The 21,470-nt window shown below is 40.5% G+C and overlaps 1 protein-coding gene across 2 annotated transcripts in view; it reads right to left on the bottom strand.

Moving 5' to 3' along the window:
* Positions 1 to 21,470, bottom strand: part of EPHA4 (EPH receptor A4) — a 190,617-nt gene that overhangs the window by 102,751 nt on the left and 66,396 nt on the right. For both annotated transcript variants that reach the window (XM_089509243.1, XM_089509244.1), the window contains exon 4: positions 6,300 to 6,455. In XM_089509243.1, the coding sequence (XP_089365369.1) occupies positions 6,300 to 6,455 (156 nt within the window). The remainder of the gene's footprint in view (positions 1 to 6,299; positions 6,456 to 21,470) is intronic.

The following is a 21,470-nucleotide window of genomic DNA, read 5'->3' as shown; positions in this document are numbered from 1 at the left end:
TCATTATTTACAGCTTTGTAGGAATCAGAGCATGTGATTGCTAGGATAAAGAGGTGAAATAAATTGTGTTTTTAACCACACTGATAACTAGGAATCTTGGTGCAAATAAAAATACTGAGTCATTTCAGATACCTTTGTAATTGTTTCAGTGATGACAATGGCAGTAAGTGAAGAGGGTTTCTTCCCATCCCCTCCCCACATCTCCCTCTTTTAATGCCTGTCATGCTTCTATGGCTGCATGCCAAGGTTTGTTGGGAAGTATTGCTTCACAGATGCTACTGATATGGGCCCATAATGCTGGTAAGGCATTTCCTAGCCTTCCTTGCATCAGACACACATCCCTCAAGACATATTGGGGGGCAAGGAAGGGGAGACGCCCCATCACCTTCCTCTGTGACATCAAAAAATTAAATGAGTTTGGAGTTGTATCTGGGTTATGAGTGCAAGGCAGAAGGGTGGAAACAAAGATGAAGAAAAAGCCTAAACTTCATTCCAGCTGTAATATATGTGCCTTAGAATCATAGAATCATAGAATAATAGAGTTGGAAGAGACCGCAAGGGCCATCCAGTCCAACCCCCTGCCATGCAGGAATCCAAATCAAATCATCTTCGACAGATGGCCATCTAGCCTCTGTTTAAAGACCTCCAAGGAAGGAGACTCCACTACACTCCGAAGGAGTTTGTTCCACTGTCGGACAGCCCTTACTGTCAGGAAGTTCTTCCTAATGTTGAGGTGAAATCTCTTTTCTTGTAGCTTGCATCCATTGCTCCGGGTCCTAGTCTCTGGAGCAAGTGAAAACAAGTCAGCTCCCTCCTCAGTATGGCATCCCGTCAAGTATTTAAACAGGGCTATCATATCACCTCTTAACCTTCTCTTCTCCAGGCTAAACATCCCCAGCTCCCTAAGTCGTTCCTCATAGGACATGGTTTCTAGACCTTTCACCATTTTACTTGCCCTCCTTTCGACACGTTCCAGTTTTTCAACATCCTTTTTGAATTGTGGCGCCCAGAACTGGACACAATATTCCAGGTGGGGCCTGACCAAAGCAGAATAGAGTGGCACTATTACTTCCCTTGATCTAGATACGATACTCTTACTGATGCAGCCTAAAATTGTATTTGCCTTTTTAGCTGCCGCATCACACTGTTCACTCATGTTCAGCTTGTAGTCTACTTGGACTCCCAGATCCCTTTCACACGTAGTCTCATTCAGCCATGTGTCTCCCATCCTATATCTGTGCATTTTATTTTTCCGACCTAAGTGCAGTACCTTGCATTTCTCCCTGTTGAAGTTCATTTTGTTAGCTGTGGCCCAACTTTCTAGTTTATTCAGGTCATCTTGAATGTTGATCCTGTCCTCTGGAGTGTTAGCTACTCCTCCTAATTTGGTGTCATCTGCAAATTTGATAAGTATGCTTCCAATTCTGTCATCCAAGTTGTTGATAAAGATGTTGAATAGCACTGGGCCCAGGACAGAACCCTGTGGGACCCCACTGGTCACTTCTCTCCAGGATGAAAAGGAGCCATTGTTGAGCACCCTTTGCGTTCAGTCAGTCAACCAATTACAAATCCATGTAACAGTTGCCTTGTCTATTCCACATTTTATAAGACTGTTAACAAGAATGTCATGGGAAACTTTGTCAAAAGCTTTCCTGAAATCATGATATACGATATCCACAGCATTCCCTCCATCTACCAAGCCAGTAATTTTATCAAAGAAAGAGATTAGATTTGCCTGGCATGACTTCTTTACTTAGTTTGTAACTGTGTTCAAATAATATCAAAGTCCCCACTGAAAATGACAACAGCCCTTTAACTCTAGTAATACCCTCAATCCTACTTTTGACTGTTTTACTTGCTTAACATCACAATGTTTTTATCCATTCCTCACTGCATCCCTGCAGTAATGACAAAGAGGAAGTATCCCATTAATTAATGTGGCTGCCTTGCTAAGGTATGCTCTGTTTTTCCTAACTGCTAATTGTGAAAATATGTCGGAGGGCAACTTTATCAGCTTAATTCTGCTCTACAGAATTGCAGCATCAACACACTTGCTCTAGGTGGAGTGGCCCAAAGCCAATGAAACCATGGCCCTTGTCACATAAGTATGTTCAGAGGACCATCCTTCTGGAGAGCCAGCATGCTGTAGTGGTTTGAGCACTGGAGTGCAACTCTGGAGGCCAGGGTTTGAATCAGCCATAGAAATCCATTGGGTAGCCTTGAGCAAGTTACACTTTCTCATCCTTAGAGGAAGGAAAAGGCAAACCCCCTCTGAAAAAATCTTGGCAATCTCAGTAATAGGATCTTACAAACCTTATTGCTTGGGGGGGGGGGGGAATCCATAACAGAGCAGAAATGTCTGTTCTCTTCCTCATGCCTTCTGTAGCACTTCTGTTCTCTTCCAAGGGAGACAATAATGAAAGAGTGACTTTTGCCAAATGGATTTTCCATTGTGGCAAAAGTCACACTTTTATGATCTTCTCCCTTGGCACAGTTTTCCTTGCTACTCCCCTTCTCCATTTTGGCTTTTTTCCCCTGATGTCATAAACCTCTTAGGGTTGACATAAGTCACAAATGACTTGAAAGCACACAACAACTATTCCTCCAACCTTATATTGATACAAGCTTTCTTGTGGAATTAAGATGTAAACCTCTCACTCACAAGAGACTATCACAGTGCAGCTACAGAATTTGCTCTATACCCTGAGATTGTATAGATTGCTGTAACTATAGGTTTTGGTCAAATTCAGAAGGAGCTAAACATGTTGCTGTCAGGTAAAATACACACATACCTCAGTTAACAAAGCCTCTGACAAGGAAACTTCTTTTACAAAGTTCTTTTTTTACCTCATCTGCCCTCCCTTTTCTTCTTGTCATCTATCTAACTGGAAGAGCAGCATTGGCATTCACCAAAAAGAATCCTTACAAAACACAAACATTCAGTATCAGACTTCAGCAGCATATCTGCAGCTCCGCTTGAGCTGGGAAAGCCAAGGATTCTCTCTCTAGCCAGTCCTACAGTAGCTGTTTATGACTGCCTAGAAGAGGCAAAGTAATCAGCAACAGTCTCCAGAAACCTTCAATGAACAGACATTTGGTACTGCGGAAGCTTTCCGTCTTACCAAAATCAGTGTCCACAGCACTGCTTGGAATTCAAGGAGTTCAAACCAAGGGTGGGGATACTCTATGATCAAAAAAAAAATTGGCATAAAAATTATGGAACACTCTCAAAGACATGGGAGTGCTATTACATTTGATAAGTCTGATGTACTTAGAACAAGTTGTTACCATAAGAACACAATATGAGGAAACAGAAGGGTTCCCAATTGACAAAGGATTCATTTTATCTCCCTACTTTTTCAACTTGTACACAGAAAAGATCATATGAAGAGCAGGTATAGACTCCAAAGAAGGAAGATTGGAGGAAGGAATATCAACAATCCAAGATATGCAGATGGCACCATACTACTAGTGGAAAACATAATGGAGGTGAAACAGTTACTTAGGAAGATATACACATTCAACCTACATAATTAGGGGATCTAAATAGTTAAAGATGTCCCATACCTTTGATCAAACATTGATCAAAATGGAGACTGCAGTCAAGAAATAAAAAGAAGACAAGAAACAGGAAGGGCAACCATGAAAGGATAAAATCCTAAAGTGTAAAGATATACAACTGAGCACCAAAGTTAGAATGCCAAACGGACGTAACTGGGAATGTCGTATTTTGGCCACTGTCATGGCCAGCCAAGAGCAGGTCTCGGAGGAGGATGGGGCTCCTACAGAGCAAGAGGTAACTGAGGCTACACCAGGTGTTAATCCTGCTCTGCCAGAATCCAGCCCTGATCTCCCAGCCCCAGAGGAGGAGGCTCAGCCAGGTCCTAGTGCTGGTGGGATTCCTCTGGTGGTACAGCAGCCTAGTGGTGACTCTGGGGAGGAACCAAGCTTGAAGGTTCCCTCCTATAGACAACGCAGGGCTGAAAGTGCTGGCAGACGCAGATCCCAGAGAATTACTGAGAAGCAATTAGCAAACCAGCCTCAGGTGGCACGGGGAAGAGTTTCTCTTACTTAATGAGCAGAGAGACACCAACTCAGTGCCAGAGTTTATTGCATGATCCTTTGGTCTGACTGCTGCCTGCACTGACTCCCTGTATCTTGACTCCTTGTTGCCTTGACTCTTGACTTTGGAACGGACTGGACTATTGCTACCTTCTGGCTGACCAGACCCTGGACTGGACTGATGATTGTGACCTCTGTTATCCTGACTTTGGCTTGGCTTTTGGTTTGCTTGTTCTCTCTCTCCCTGCAAGGTTTGTGGACTACTTCCAGCTTCATAGTTAATTGGCTTCCTTATTGGCGTGTGTCTGTGTGTGCTGGCCGCAGTCCAAGACAGCCACCTCACGAGAAGGCATCACTCACTAGAAAAGGCAATAATGCTAGGAAAGGTAGAAGATAGTAGAAAAGTGGAAGACCACATACCAGATGACTAGACTCAATCAGGGAGGCCAGGAGCCTGAATCTCCAGAACCTAAGAAGAGCAGTGGAGTATAGGGGGATTGGAACTGTCTCATCCACAGGGTCGCTATGAGTCGAGGTCCACTTGAGGGCAATTAACAACAACAACAATATAATTATTCCCTCTTTTCATCATAGGAGAACTCAGGCTTTTTCTCTTTACAACTTTTATATACCATTTCATATAATAAAATCTCATGGCAGTGAACACACTGTGCATTGCAGAGTTACAATTAAAATGTATATATAATATGATACAATTTTTTTTTAAAAAAAAATCTGTATCAAAACAATAATACAGAACACTTTCTCAGTCATTATAGGCCAAGGAAAACCAATGCAAACAAATACATGATCAGAAGGCATTTTAAACTTCACATAGTTTAGTCCTTTTTAGTAAAACAAAACTCCTACAGTTAGTAACACTAATCATCCTCACTAATGGTTGGATGCTGTATTAATAGGCACTTAGCAGCACAAATATGGTGACGGTTTATTTATTCATTTTTCTTGCATTCTCAAACCACCCAGAAACTGAACTTGAGGGCCATGTAGCAATAATTGCATTCACTTCCGCTAACCTCTGTTCTAATCAATGGAACTCTGAGGCTGTTCAGACGACCCCAAGGGGTGGCCTGCAACTGCCTCCAGCTGTGCCAGATCAAGGCTGCGGCAGCTCTGGGGGCAGTGTCAGGGTGTGGGTCATGTGGACGCCATGCCCCAACTCCATCCCCAGGCCTGCTTTTATGGCCGGTGTGCGCAGCCCCTCAGATACCTAGTTCAATTTCTACAAACTTAAGTTGGTATTCTGACAACTAACTTACACATCAAAAACAACAACAAGGATTATATGATGAAACAACCACAACGTCCTGCGGCAGCTGATCTTGTGCTTGCCTCAGAAAGCGTTGTGATGGTGCTCTGTCACTTACCACAGCTTGATTTCTGATGCTGCACTTACAACGCCACAGACATTGCATTGAACAAGGCCCAGATGTCAAATTCTGGCAGCTTTTACCATGTAAGCAAGCATGTAAAAATATTTGTGTGAATCAGCTCATTGATGAAGCCAGAACGAAACTTTGCCCATTAGAAATATTACACAAAAGGGGCGGGGAAACCTATTAAATGGTACCACAAATCAGTGTTACATGACTCAGGGCCAGAACAGAGAGGCCAAAATAAAGCTGCTTCGGGTCTCTGGAGGTATGCTGTTTAAATGATGTATGCATCTTAAGAAGCCAGAAGCCACGCCAAAGCCACACTTTTGACATAGCTTCTGGCCTCTTAAGGTGTGTGTGCCATTTAAACAACATACCTTCAAAGTGACCCAAAGCACTTTTAATTTGGCCTGTCTGTTCAGGCTGTCAGTTTCCTTCAGAGCTTCTTTGCTTCCATTTTCTATTATGTTAAGATATGGAAGGCTAGGATTGTTCCTCATTATATGTACACAGTGCAGCCTTGAGGCACTTCTACAATATAGATACCAAAGAAAGGGGGAAGTGTGGGGAGAGGATCCAGAGCCTCTTATTCTTGCCGTTGACCTACATTCTGTCACTTAATTGCAAACTTCATTTTCTGCTGCGTACCCGGAGAGGGGACCCGGTATTGACATGTTGTGTTGACTTGTTTAAAAGGGAATTGTTACTGAATGTTCCTGTCACCAACAAGACACTTTTCATAGCAGGATGCACATCTCTGGGGAGTGTTTCATGTATAAATTATTGAAGCAGCAAGAGAAGAAGGAAAGGAAAATAATAAATAAAAAGTGCCTGACTTACGAGTGCAGGGCATGGCAGCAGCATCATTTTCTGATCGAAAAAAGCCTGGATCACAGGTGCAAGAGGTAGAGCCTTCCCAGATGGAGAAACTGTGAGGTGGGCATTTAGCACAGGCAACATCTGTTGAGAGGGCCTTGTAGTATCCAATCTTGCAAGCTTAGAGGGAAAAAATCAGGAAAGAGTAGTGTTATTGATACAGGAATTGATCATAAATTGTTCCTTCATTTATTCAGTATCCAGACATGGGCACATTTTCAAAAGAGAAGAAATGATGTCCACTTAATCCCAAGAGAGAAATTAACCACCCAATAAGCACTTGATTGCTAACTCTCTGACAGAGGAAGGTAATTTTAATGCCATTGAGAACCCCTTAACAAGCAGGCCTGGAGAGCTTACAACAGCACCTATAAGCAGGCCCATGTAACAACTTGGTTGGAAAAATCTGTTTCATTTTGATCTCTGCATGGGTCTGCTATGTAAACCCAACCTCCTCCATCCCCACCTGCAGACACTCACACATTGCTGTAAACAGGGTACAGTTGTTCTAACTCCATGACCACTTCAAGAAGGCAGCTGATGCTAAATGACACTGCCAATTTTTGAGATGGAGCGGAATAAGATCCCACTGTGATTGGCAGCCAACCTCTTACTTTAACACATCCGGAAATGGCAATTCTCCCTTCTTGCAAAGCCAATTAATTTGCCTCCACCTCCATCCCAGACCTGGAACATAACGGTGGCTGCACTCCTGGACACAAAAGACCCCATATGCATTTGGCAAGCATTCCATGACATCACCTTCATAAAGACGATGCTTACACGGATGGCTACTTTTACCTCATTTTAGTTTGTTTGTATTTGTGCTTTTTTGTTTTTAAAAGCCACTTTCTGAAGTACTATTCAGAAAACCTTTTGAACAGCGGCCCAGAGTCTGTCTTCTCAAGAATGTTGGCCATGGCTGAAGATTAAAGTTACTTTATACTATGAGACACTGAAAGCAGAGAAGGCCTTCCAGGAAATTTTATAAAGGACAATGGGCAAAAGAAAGAAACATTGTTGCCAATATTTACAAGACTCTTTTTCACAATCTCTCATTCTCTCACCTAATCTGTCTTTAGAGTTCTTTGTTTATACACATACATGCAGAGGTGGCTCCTGCATCCCTTGGCACTGGGTCAATGAATCTACTCCATGGTTTAATAACAATAATAATAATTTTATTTTTTTCCTGGCTCTCCTCAAAGCTGTTGATGATGCTGAGACTATTTGAGGGCTAGATACTTAGGGGGACAGAACCTTTCAAGCTTCTACTAAAACCTGAAATGGTTTCACTGCTTCATCGACAGAGGAGTCACCAGCCACTGCTGTCAACATGCTGTCATTTTCCACTTTGCTTTTGCTCACTTCTCATCCTTTTGTATGGTTTTGATTTCCTTAACCTCCCTCCCTCCCTCTTGTGGTGCACTTGTACGAGCCATGGATTTTTAAATATGTTTGCAAAGAAACAAGTCACTGCACCCTTATTAGCTGAGGCCATTTATGGAATATTCTTAAGGAGTCAAAACTTTATGAAGTGTGATGCAGCGTCCATAAAAATCATGGTGAGATCAATCTTGCCTTTGCTCGATTCACCTGTCACTGGACCAGGCATCTTATAAAAATGTGTAGCTCTGGAAACAAAGATTTATGCTTTCAGAGTTTACACACATCACATAATTAGATAGGTACTTTCTTCCTATGCTTCAAATGGCCTTGGGCCTTCAATTAAAGTTTTTTTTTTTTAAAAAAAAAAACACCAGCAAAGAGATACAGTGGAGTCAAGCACAGCCTCCCAATATGAAACAGGTGTTTATCAGACAAGGGAAATTGGAAGTATAATTCAATGGTAATCCGAACGCAATCATGGGGTTTCACGTTATTGCGTGATAGACTACCACACACAATTTCGGGCAATGGCAAGCTATTTTCGGGCAATGGGAAGTCAGTTTGAATGCAATTCGAATTCACATAAATTAGCTGATCTAGCACATTCACGTGAATGCGTTCTGGCTCCACTTTCTTTTCATTCAAAATTAAGAGAAATTCCTCCTGTGTGATAAACTCCAAAGTCTCTGAACACAAATGAAAACCCTATTGGGCATGGTCCATTGTTCTACCAAATAGTATCAAGCCATGGCAGCCTGTGTAAAAATGATGAATATTCTTAGAAGATAAGAGGAATGGGGAAAATATCTGAAAATATTTTTTTTAAAAATAGTTGAAAAACATAATTGAGAAATCCTGATAAGAATCTTGGACTCATGAGACTATTTGAAGTTTGGGACTTCCTCTGTACAAAATTTGCATATTGTTGAGAAGACAGTATCTTTTGCACAAAAACAGAAAATGTTGTAAACAGGCACTTCATTCTGCACCAGATTTGCTTGTGGTTAATTTGCAGAGAAAACATATTTAGATGTAAGCACAACCTCTTAGCTAATGCTTTCTTCAGGAAATAGGATTAATGTAGGAAGTCCCTTTTGAATAGTTTGGAAAACTGATGACTCTGCCAACAGAACTGGGAAGGGTGAATAAGAGGGGGGAAAGGAAAATCATTCTAATAGGCTAATTCTCAAATTACATGCGGCATACAACAGGAACAATCTCATAGCTCCTCATTTGAGGTTATAACAACTGGTTAAACCTGTTCATGGTTACGTTCTAAAGCTGGATTTAGAAACATGAGCATAACCAACAATTCTAATCTTCTGAATGTGAATATATCAACATCAACAAAACAGACTGTAAAACAACATCTTTGAATTTTTCTTAAGTGTTTGTGAAGGTAAAATTAGAAGCTGTGCTGGAAAGCAATGTCCAGAATGCCACAAAATGTGAAAATAATGCCACCACTGGTGGAATCTGTCTGTAGGAAAGGTATATTGGATGAAAATCAATTAATCTTTCACCATAAAGACACAGTTATGGAAAGGTTCTTAACAATAATTTCACTGGATTCAATGAGTCTTACCTAGGCTGCATAGAACTTTGTTACAGCCTTTGTAAACTTCCATATCCATACAACTTTTAACTGCAATGTACTAAAAGTACACTTTTTGTTTGACCTTAACTGTGGCCAGAATGTTTACATGGAACACAACAAATGCAACTACCCAAGATTTTGATGGCAATTATAAACCACTGTGACAAGTAGCCACCAACGGAGTACAATTTGCAAAGGTGAAGGAAAGGATATTGTAACTCATGGAATTTCTTCTTAAAAGAAATTACTCTGGCCATGTCCAGTGGAAAAAAAGAAAAGAAAAGACAGTAAAGCTTCTTTTTTAGAGTAACTATTTCCATGTAGGACAAGAATGGTTCTACTGTTATAAAAGAAAAAAGTGGGGGGAAAAGCAAAAAGGATATTGCTGTTACATTTTTAAAGTATAATTTAATCTCTATATGTAGCTCTTACTGTGAGTATATGCATTAAACTACACTTATGACCAGGGTATAGAGAGAGAGACCCAATTATTAGTTTGATTTGAATTAAAATAAGCACTCCATCTCACACATGCATTATCTTTTTTAAAAAATCAAGAAACATTATATACAATAACAACAAAAAGACCCCAATAATGTTTAGTAATGATATTGTCTCGATTGACCCAGCAACTGAAATTTTCCCTTTACAAAAAATTGTTTTGCAATCATATTTTCCAGGTTAGGCAAAATATGGACCTCCAGATATTGGATTGCAACTCTGATCACCACAGGAGAATTTAAGGGCAAGGGATGAAGGATATTGAAATCTAATAATATCTGAAAAACCATACTTCACCCATCCCTGATACACATTTAGATTAAAATCTGAACTGGTTTTTTTAACATTGGTTTTTGAGGTCTGCAGCATGGAGTTTCCTTATAGGCAGCATTATTCTCAAATTAAGAAGATATGACAGAAAGCAGTGAAGAGAGTTGGAAGCAGTGAAGAAAGTTGCAGGGAGGGAAAGCCAAGGAAATCATATGTCTATTACCAATGCCCAAAAGCATATTTCTTGCATTTGCGTAAGACCTTCTAGGAGACAGAGTAGCTGCTGGAGAATTACAATGCAAGAAATGGGGGTCACTTTCACATATGACACTGAAAAGTGCTTCTAAGCTTCTCTCACACTATTTATGTCATGTACAGACTAAGACTAAGAAAATGGATTTGGAATATTTAAAAACAAAGCCAGGACATATATTATAGCCAGTGTAAGTTTTCCATTCACTCTGCAGATGAATTTAAGTACAATCACATTTGAGCCTCATTGGGGACACTGCCTTTGAATCACTTTGGATTAGTTCCTTCAGTATTTCAGAATAAGTGTTTTGGTAGAAAGGTTTACTGAGCCCAAAGTTGTTAATTTCCAGTTCAAAAGAACTCTTTCCCTCTCTCTTACACACTCACACCTACACACCTCTTTCTTTGGAAGCACTACATTCTTTTCCTTTCTCCTACATTAAACCCAGTTCATTAATTTTTCAGGACCCCAAGGAAAGCTCTTCCTAAAGCTTTCTTTGAGACACTGCCATTTTGCTTCAGCTGTAGAAAATCACATAACTGAATTTAGTCTTCTTTACTTCAGTGTATACAGGTTCAGTATATTCTAGTTCTTGGCATCTTATTCTATTGGCTAATCCACTGCATTTGTTCAACATTTCTTTACATCTTGATAGACTTCTATGTCACAGCCTAATCTACTCTCTAAAGGGGTTCTTTTTCCTTTTCTTTTGGCACAGAAAAACAGCTGACACACCTATTATGACTGGCCAAGGCCCTTTCAAAAGAAAACAAACTTAAGATATTATACAGTATTTTTGAATTTTAATGATTTTGGTAGAAAAACAAGCAGGTCTCCATTGACTCCCATTTCCTGCAAGTATTTATTGCATACTCAAGACAATTACTCCTTCTTCTTCCCCCCCCCCCTTTTGGGAGGATTTTCTGGAGAGAATAGAGCATGAATAGTATCCTTACACGCCTTGGAAAAGATGTATTCTTAACATGGCTTGCAAAAGATGCCATTGTAAAAAGATTAGGTCACATGAGCAATACAAAGTTTGAATTCAATTCCCTTAGCTTTGCCTTAATTAGTTCTTTCTGTTAGAAAGAGGCAGAGATTGAAAGGGGGCCAAGGGGGAACATTTTCTTTTATTCAGATCACACACTGACAAGGCAAGGTTATTGTTTAAAATATACTTGTCTTCAAGATGTGACAATGGAAGGTCTGAATTGTGTGTTTGGGGGGGGGGGAACAAAATTGTAATATCTGTATGGACCCCACCTAACACATCAGTTTTATTGCATATGCAGTTTACCTCAAATATGATGAAGATCTAAATGTACTTAACTCTGAAGGACGTTATGGACAACTACTAGAACATAGTATTTTCCCCTCCCCCCCCCCACACATACATACACACATACACACACATTTATATATACAGAGAGAGAGAGAGAGAGAGTTATCCACTGGGGTTGGTCCCAAGATCCCCTGTGGATAACAAAATCCATGAATGCTCAAGTCCCAATAAATATAATGGCATAGCAAAATGGTGTCCTTTATATAAAATGGAAAATCAAGGTTTGCTATCAGGAATTTATACTTTTAAAAAATATTTTCAAACCGTGGATGCCTAAATCTGTGGATAAGGAGGGCTGACTGTATTTTGTTAAATTCAGGGGTCCCCTGGATCTTAAAAATTATTTCAAGATTTCCTCCATTTTGAAAAGTTTAAGAAAGGCTGGTGCAGAGATAGTGCAGTCTGATAGGTCAATGTTGTGTGCAGGAAGCACTGAAGAACAAGCTTCCTTATCAGTCTTAACAGCAGCAAACAGCTTCTACCAATACATTTGCTGGTGTGTATCCTTTGAACACATGCATCCAGTTTATGCGCACCTATCAATCCTACCATAAGCTTAACCATAGTGCATGTTCTGCATGTACAAAACCACTGGTGTTCCTGTAAAAAGATGGAGAGTAAATGGCTGCATGTCACCCCGTACATAAAGAGATTTCTCATGTTTGCCTTATATGTAAAGACACAGAACTATATAATTTGTTTATTTTTATAGCCCGTCTTTTTCCCAATGTAGGACCCAAGAAGTCTAACAATATATAATAGGTCCCTGTCTGCATGGGCCAAATTAACCAGCCTCCCTCCACCTCACTGGGGAGTCCAGATGATGTAGGGCCAAATCCCCAATGTTGGACCCAGGATGTCCAACAACATGTAATAGGACCCTGTCTCCATGGGCCAAATTAAACAGTGTCCCTTCACCTGAACCAAATCCCAGAGTCTAGCCTGAATGGTCTGGATGACATCTGGGGTGTTTATTGCCAAACCCTTGTTTAAATTGATGTAAATAACGCCCTGTTTGCTCTGTATCTTCCAGGAAGATCTGAGATCACCTGTTCTGATACTGAGCAGCTATTTAAAACACATCCTCACTGTATTGGCCAGTGTGGCTTCTGCTGTGGTGCATTTCTTGCACTGAGGCCAAACACAAGAAGACTTGTTCTAACCTCAGAGTGGGTGATGTGCCCCTGGTGTGGCCACATCGGATAACACAGTGGAACATGCTTGTGAACATTCTCCTGACCTTGGAACACAGGACTCAAGTAATGGGAGGAAATCAGGGCAGATCTGGGGCATAGGACAGCTGGTTGAGATTAAAATGGAATTATTATCACAATAGTAATAATAGTAAATCATAATTAACTATTATATTAAAACAGCACTGAATTAAAATATTTTAAAGCTTTTAAAAGAGTCCATATGAAAACAAGCATAGTACATTAGCAGGCCAAAGCCTGTCTAAATAAAAAAAGTTCTTTGTCTGTTGGTGGCTAGAGAGGTGGCCAGCCTAGACTCCTGAGGAAGAGAACTCCAAACTCTGGGGAGTAAACACCAAGCAGGTCCTCTCTCATGTGATTATGACAACAACAGGGACCAAAAGAAAAACTTTCTTGGAGGAATCAGACAGGCTCATAGGGGAGAGTGGGTCTGTCAGGCAGTCTGCACCCAACTGTCAAACAATCTGTACATCCAACTAAACTGTTTATTCAACTTTGGATGCTTTGGAGCATAAGGTTGCCCATGTGGGTAAAAAAGCACTGTATATAGTTCATGAGTGTTAGGCAAGTCATATGCTGTCAGCCTCGGGGGAAGGCAATAGCAAACCTCCTCTGAACAAATCTTAGAGATAGCTGGCGACCGGTAATTTTGGGTGAATTTTATATTTGATGTGTTTGTTAGGAGCTGTGTTTTGGCCAGTGCAAATGATGTGAACAGGACTTTAGTTCTCCAAGGACAGAAAATGTACATATCTTGGTTATTAAACAATCTCAGAATAAGTAGAGCCTTCAGTAACATGGCAGCATGAGCAATGGAGGGAAAAAAATAAATTCTTCAAGGAAACAGGCACAAGTAACCTACTTCCTATCAACTGTATGCAAACAAAAATAGCAACAGCATTATTATTTTTAATGACAAAAAAAGCATTGCCAGTATCTTTTTGAATGCATTTTAGACCGTTGATCATTGTTGTACACTATCAAGAGTGCCTCATATGTCAAAAAATAGATGTAATTTCCATTTTAGTGACACTTGGTGAAATAAAAAGACAGAAGTTTATTTTCTGTACCTCTCCTCTGCTTCCCCTCACTCTTTTAAATAGATAATTTTTCTCAAATTATAACAAAACCACATCTGCCACAAAAGCAGATAGCTTCTTCTTATTTCTCCCTTTATTATTACCACCTCTGAATAGGTTTTTGGATGTTAATGATAGGACTCAATTGTTTGAATACCCCCCCTTGATGAATCCTCCACCTCCATACCATGCACCCTCTGTAACTTGTGTGTGTGTGTGCGCGCGTATGTGTGCACAGGTGCACACACCTTCACGTTGCCTGTTAACTTATAACAACCTCATAAATTTCATAGCGTTTTCTTAGGCAAGGAATCCTCAGAGATGGTTTTGCCAGTTCCTTCCTTTGAAATATAGCCCATAGTACCTAGTGTTTGTTACCAGTCTTCCATCTAAGTTCTAACCTGGGCTGACCCTGGTTAGGTTCCAAGATCTGACAGGTTCTAGTGCCTTTACAGTATGTATCCCCCCCTCCCTACTTATAAACTGTTTTAACTTAAAGGTTTATGAACACTTTATTTTTGTTTTTTGACAAGCCATCCTGTGATCAGTGTTTTTGATCCTAAAATCCAAGCAGATATTCCCTCATCTCCCTAACACAAATATTACAATCTATTGCCCTGCCTAAAACATGGAGCATGATTGTATTTTCTGGATCATTGACAGCACATGTATAATTGTTTTGAGGAGAGTTAAATGGGAATATTTTAAATAGAATGAATTAATGAGTCCCTTGTAAAAATTACAACATTTTCCTGGTCCAATCTAATTACTCAGTGCAGTGCCTCAAGGGTGATATGGATCCTTACAAGTCAGAAGAACAAAATAAGGAAAAAGAACCTTCTCTTGTGCCCTTCTTACATTGAAGCTGTAGAATTCAATGTGATGTACCAAATTGCCAAATAAAAACAGCTGCCTTTGATCTTAGCAATGTAAGATCTCATGTCTACTATTGACAGTGACTGCTTATGTCCTGCAAATTAAATATGATATCTATATCCATTAGACTGCAACACTGAGAAGTTAAAATATTTTGTAATGCCAAGAATCATTTTAAATATGGCATTGCCACTTATGTAGAAAAGGGGAAAGCAACAAGCAAAGGATGTTCCATACTGCTTTCTAATATGCAAAGAGTCTTAAGGACATTTGACCCAGACTTGCTAGTTGTGTAGCCTTAGCAGCCTTATTTTTCTATGAATATTGTCACACACCCTTTGGCATTAGAACAGGGTAGTTACACCTGCTATAATTTTCCCTTGTTTTATTTTCCTCTTTTATTAAGGAGTGGGGGGGGGGGGGAGGAATAAAAGAAGATAAATATATCAAACATACTTTTAATAATAAGAAATAGATTCCTACTGGTACAGTGACAATAAGCAAAATCAGTAAAATAAATCAGTTTTTGGTCTGTCCATCAAATACCAATCAGGTTGGTATCAAAATGTATCACTCCACATTTGCTTAAATATTAAGTGTCAAGGTCTAATGATCAATATACTTAATAGGACTGGATTATCTCTGTGCATACAGTCTAAGAAGAAAAGTCTGTGGAAAGCGGAAAGAAATTTAATGAGCTTCAACCTAAAATTAATCAGACTGTCAAAGCTGGATTTTAGGAGTGAAATGATAGACAACATATGGGTAAAAATGAAAGACTCAAGAAAAAAAAGAACAATAATACCACTGATGTTTCCTGGTATCAATACTTTATATAGAAACTCTATAAGATCTTATGTTTGATGAAATTGTAACTGAATATCCCAATCAGTTGCTCCATTATTACATGGTAAGTTTGAAGAGCAACTTGTTATTCTCAACATATTTTAAAGTCGGGCTTCAGTATCTACTTGGGCTTGGTTCCAGGGCCCCCATGGATGTTCAAGTCCCATTATATACAATGCTATAGTAAAATGATGTCCTTTACATAAAATGAAAAAATTAAGGTTTTTGGATTTGTGTGTGTGTGTATGATTACTTTCAAACAGTGGTTGGTTGAATCTGTGGATGCAGAATCCTTAGATTTGGAGGGCCAACTATTCAAATACTTGGAAAGAACTGGTTTTACCTTGCATGTTTAGGCAGAACCTAGAACCTAGAACAGATTTAAAACACACATGCAAACAGACATTAACACCAAAATGCCCCACAGCAAAGAAAAACAGCAGATAGTATGTGGGAGAATTGCTTTGCAACTTCAAAATGCTTGTTATGCTAGGTGCTCTTGGCACCCACTTCAGGACCATTGACTCTGCAAGGATTGCTCCAACTTACACTTGATCTTTTTTCCCCCCAATTGAATAACATTTAATACTGGTGTCAGCAGCAAGTGGTGCTGAGTGAACAATAATATCTGAAGTAGCTTTCCCATTTCAAACTGCTCAAGCTGCTGCAATGCTTATTATAGGCTTCATCTGACTTGGGAAATTTAATTGCTTTTTGCAGAAAGCTGTTAAGATTCAGGAAATGAGTCAGCTAGTAAATTTCAGGGAGCTAGCCTTTTTAAAAAAAAAAAAAAGCTCAGCGAGTCATTTCTTCCTTTATAAGGGCAATCCATGATGACATTGTTAAATTGGCACTTTTAAAATGTAGATAAGTGAAGCTTTTCCCATAACATGGAAAACCCAAAGACTGATTCACAGGGACACATTACTCTTTATGACTGCAATATGTGAATGAACCATGATGTATACAATTATAGCTCACATATATACAATAATAATTTGCAAATGGGGATGGACCATGGTAGATATAGAGGAACAGGTAGAACTTCCATATCTTTTACACTGCAGCCAATACTAATGCATGTAATAGAGATGCAAAGGCATTTTAAGTTGTATGAAAGCAGCTTTGGAAAGGAGATGACTAAAAATTGAGAAACATGCAATGGAAGTCACATTCAATCACATCCTAACCCAAAGGAGAATTTACAGTACAAAGGATCGGCTATGACCATATAAACCTGCCTAGATATTCACAAAAATCCCTCAAACCCTTAAACTTCAAATTCTAGACAAGATCTTCTCTGCAGGAAAGATCCTACTAAATATATCTGGTCCCTCAAGTGTATCTTCCAGTTCCTTCCTTGGCTCAATTGGTTTTTAGTTGCACTACAGTTAATACTTGGGGGCAATTAGAAGATTACATTTTGCAGCAAGTAAAGGATTAAGCAACCCATCACCTTTACCGTGTATCAATTTTCAATTTCCTACTTCCAAAATTGCTTCTTTGAAACAGTAACTGCTTTGGAGTTCAGATGTCTGGCTTTGTGTGTAACATGTAGTTAGCCCTTAAAACACTGTGAAAACCAGTTTGCAAATTTAAACAGTCACCAAGAGTGCAGCTTCACTAATAGCTGTAACAGTTTCATCCCATTTAAAATGTCATGTCTCCATCCTGTGGAATCTTGGGATTTGCAGTTAGGTGAGATTCATCATACTCCTGTAGAGGAGGTGTGAACAGAGCTCACTACAAGCACTATATTACAAATTCTAAACTTTAGAAGGATGGAGCTATCAGAGTTAAAGCAGTATCAAACTGATTTAAACTGAGTAGTGCAGGTACATTTCTGAGTGTACAAAAGTATGCATGTTTGCAGAAATCATAGATGTACTGGAGGCCTTCTGCAGTTGGTTTATGTACAGCAAAAATATTGGTCCTTCATAAAATCCAGCTAGGATTACAAACCAGCCCACTGGGCAAATCTTTACAATCTTTTCCTCTTAAGGTTTACTAATTGCCTGATTCCGAACACAAACAAATCCTAATCCCATTGTCAGAAGGCCTGTTTACAAGCTTCCTCCCTTAATCATGGGAGATGGGGACAAAGCATTGACAGGAACAGAGATCTGCATCTGTAAACAGTCCAGTCTGCTGGGATTATCTCTCATCTCCTAAATGTTAACAGGCAGTGAAAGGGCAATTAAACTCCCAATGTTAGATGAAAGCTGTGATAGTACAGAGTAGTAGCTAGGCTAGTATTTCCAGAAAGAGGAAAAGGTAGAAGCATCTCTTTTGAGACATCCCTGTCCCTCATTTTGGGTACTGGCATCTGTGTGGCAGTACTGCCTTTTGATAGGCTTTTTTTTTTTTTTTTGTAGTACCCCTGACACATTCTAGCTACAACCATACTGCATAGTTATATGAGTTTGATACCACTTTAACCCTCATAATACCATCCTATGGAATCTTGGCATCTGTATTCCCTTCTAGAGCAGTCTAGTGCAGGGGGGAGTTCTAAATTCAAAACGGAGCTGAAGACCATCCAGAGAAGTGTTCCCAGGCATTGCATAATTGTCACTTGCTATTTGATGTTCTTGTGTTGTCTGTCTTATTGAATCATTTCCTGTATTGCTATGTATTTTATATGTACTATCTTACTAGACAGGCCCCTTCCCCACCACCACTCCCTTCTCCTTCTGTGTCGTGTCTTTTTAGATTATAAGCCTGAGGGCAGGGAACCATCCAATTAAAAAGATTGTATGTACAGCGCTGTGTAAATTTACAGCGCTTTATAAATAAAGGTTAATATTAATAATAATAAATTAAGAGGGGGAAGTTCTAAGTACTTCAACAAACTAGAAATCCCAGGATTCCATGGGATAGAACTATGGCAGTCAGTGGTATCAAACTGCTATGATTGTATAGTTTGCAATTATAGGGTGCTTGCCTTCCCCAGTTTACACAGCTGTCTAAAATCCTACCTTTATCTCTACCACTAATGTTGTTGCATCTCTTTCTGCCACTTCATTATCTTTCTTTCTGCAAATGGAGGGAGTAACTCTGCTGATCATAAAACAACTTCCTAACCCATACTGTTGAAATAGATTTATTAGACCAGCCCCCCGAAAAGGTACAACAATTTCTCCGCCAGATTAAATTTCTTAATAAGGCAAAGAAAAAAAGCAGGTGGGAAAAGATCTACAAGGCTGGATATGTGTTCAGGAGCAGCCCAAAGTATCCTGGCCCCAGAGCTGCCCCAACCTAACCTGTTTCCTCAGCCTCTGTTCTGACACCAGGTGGTTATTCACATGTACATCCCCACTGAGTTGTCCAATGCGTCCACCACCACCAGTGGTTGCTTTGCTCTGAGGCCAGAATGAGGTGCCCTATGATGATTACCTGGCTGGGTGCTTTGTTCTGATCTCAGAACAAGTGACTAGCAGTAGAAGGTAGTACGTAGTAGTAGGTCTGACAGATCTTAACAAAGCCTATTCCAGCCTTTTCTACTTTTTACTCAGAGAAAGACCAGGTCAAAATTAGGGGAATGGCCAAAGAAAATTTCTCAGGGTTGTCATAAACATGTTGCCATATGTTAGTTACAGTGAAGGTGCTTCTACATAATGTGATCAGTCTGAGTGACTTCCAAATAAGGAGTATTATAGCTCCCACAAATATTAATTTGAGACAATTCATAGATACAGTTCTGAAAGCTTTATATAATGATCACCATAAAAACTATCAATCCTTGTCTAAGCTGTACATCAGTCACAATACCAGCATGCAAATCATATCCATTAGCAACTCCATACTTGATTACCCATGACATTTCAGAGAGGGCCATTCATTTGATGAGTTGCCTCCGTCATCTTTACCCTTTGATATTTTGGATGCACCAACATTAATACCACATTAAAATTTCAGGCATTTTGGAGAACAGTACACTTTAATATCAATAGATAAGAAAGAAACTGGCAAGTTTTATTCCTTTTCTTCCCTTTATATTATGAGAGGGAGCAAAAAACTCAAGCCTAAATTTTATACACTTCCTTTTTACTACTTCCCTGTCTAAAAACTAAAGAAACCCTCCAAATAGTTTTCCTAAGCAGTAGTGTTGCTTAAGTCAGTAATGTATGGAGAAAAGAAAAGCCATTTGTTACTGAAAATAATTCTTTCTCATATTAATAATGTATATGGATTCAGACACCTTGCAGACATTTGGTGATACCTGAACCATATGGGAAGATGAAAATAACAACAGTGACACCCTTTGTTTGTAGTTTCTGTTAGAATGTTTGAATTAGTAGATAGGAAGCATATAAAATTTAGTCTTGAGTCTTTTGCTCCGTTTCATAATATATAGACCTGGAGTCAGCCAATAAAGCTGAACTGTGGAAGAATTAGAAACCTTAAAGTAAGCATTTCTTCACTCAGTGAATACTTAAACTGAAATTTGCCACAACTCCAGCCATTATGGCCAAATCATTCAGGAGCAGGATGAACTTATCCCAGTTGCATGATCCTTTAAGACATGACAGATGCCGTCAAATGTAAGACATACAGAGTAAAAATGAAAATGCTTTAGTGCTTTGAAGGAGTGCAATACTTTCTCTCTCCTGAGAACATAATTTTTCTTTAAAAAAATAACTGATAAAAGACCAGCATTCATGTGTCCTTGTCACATGAATGTTTGAATTGTTTAAAAGGTAGAAATTTTATTCAATCTCATATATCTTCAGTGTGGAAAAGATGATGGAAGATAGCTAAAGGAGAAATATACAATATGATTTGAGCCTATCACTTTATAATGGGTGGTGGTTGTCATTATTAAAAAGAAAATATTGTTGTAGGGTGCCCACAATACACACACACACATACACACACACCTATACACACACACAGAGAGAGAGAGAGAAACGGGAAATATTGTTTAAAGCAGGGGTAGGCAAACTTTTTGAGCCAGGGGCCGGGTTACTGTCCCTCAGACAACTGGGGGGCTGAAGCCGGGGGGAGCTTCCACCCTCTGGAGGCAGGGCCGCATGCCGGGGGTGGAGCTTCCACCCTCCAGGGCAGAGCCGCATGCCGGGGGAGGAGCTTCCACCCTCTGGAGGTGGGGCTTTCTCTGCTCCCTTTCACGACCTCCAGCTGTCTGAGAGACAGCTAGAAGTGGGGGGGGGGATTGGGAGAGGGGGTGACAGGCGCATGCCTGCTCCTCCTGCCCTTCCTTGGCCCCCAGCTGCCTCTCAGAGACAGCTGGGGACCAGTAAGAGCCCGTGAGGGGCAGGAGCAACAGGCACGCGACCCCTGCTCCTTTCCTTGGGGCTTCGCCAGGCCTGAGGTGTCCTCCGAAGGACACTTCAGGTCTGCCAAAGCCCCGCGGGGAGGAGGAGGCGTATGCCCACCTTCTCCTCCTTGGTCCCTTCCTTCGGCCGAATGGGCTCCAAGGGGCCCTTTCGGCCGAAGGGGAGGGAGGCCGAAGTAAAGGGCTTGGGCACCCATCCCAGGCCCTTCCCTTCAGCTCTTCCCTTCGGCCGAAAGGGCTCCAAGGGCCCTTTTGGCCGAAGGGAAAGGCTTGGGCACGCCGCCGTCCTGGGCTCCTCCATAGCCTTTCCAGCCCCAGATCTCTCTCTCTGGAGGGAGGCCTGGGGCTGCATGGGCCCCGACGGAGCCCCAGAGTGGCAGGCCGCCTCCTCGGCTCCTCCATGGCCCTTGCAGCCCTAGGCCTCTCTCTCCGGAGGGAGGCCTGGAGCTGCGTGGCCTCCTATAGGCCCGCT

The sequence above is a fragment of the Sceloporus occidentalis genome, unplaced genomic scaffold (genome assembly GCF_023333645.1).
Source record: "Sceloporus occidentalis isolate IW3139 unplaced genomic scaffold, rSceOcc1.0.p SCAF_2, whole genome shotgun sequence".
Lineage (NCBI taxonomy): Eukaryota > Metazoa > Chordata > Lepidosauria > Squamata > Phrynosomatidae > Sceloporus > Sceloporus occidentalis.
This window is presented reverse-complemented; position numbering and strand designations above follow the sequence as displayed.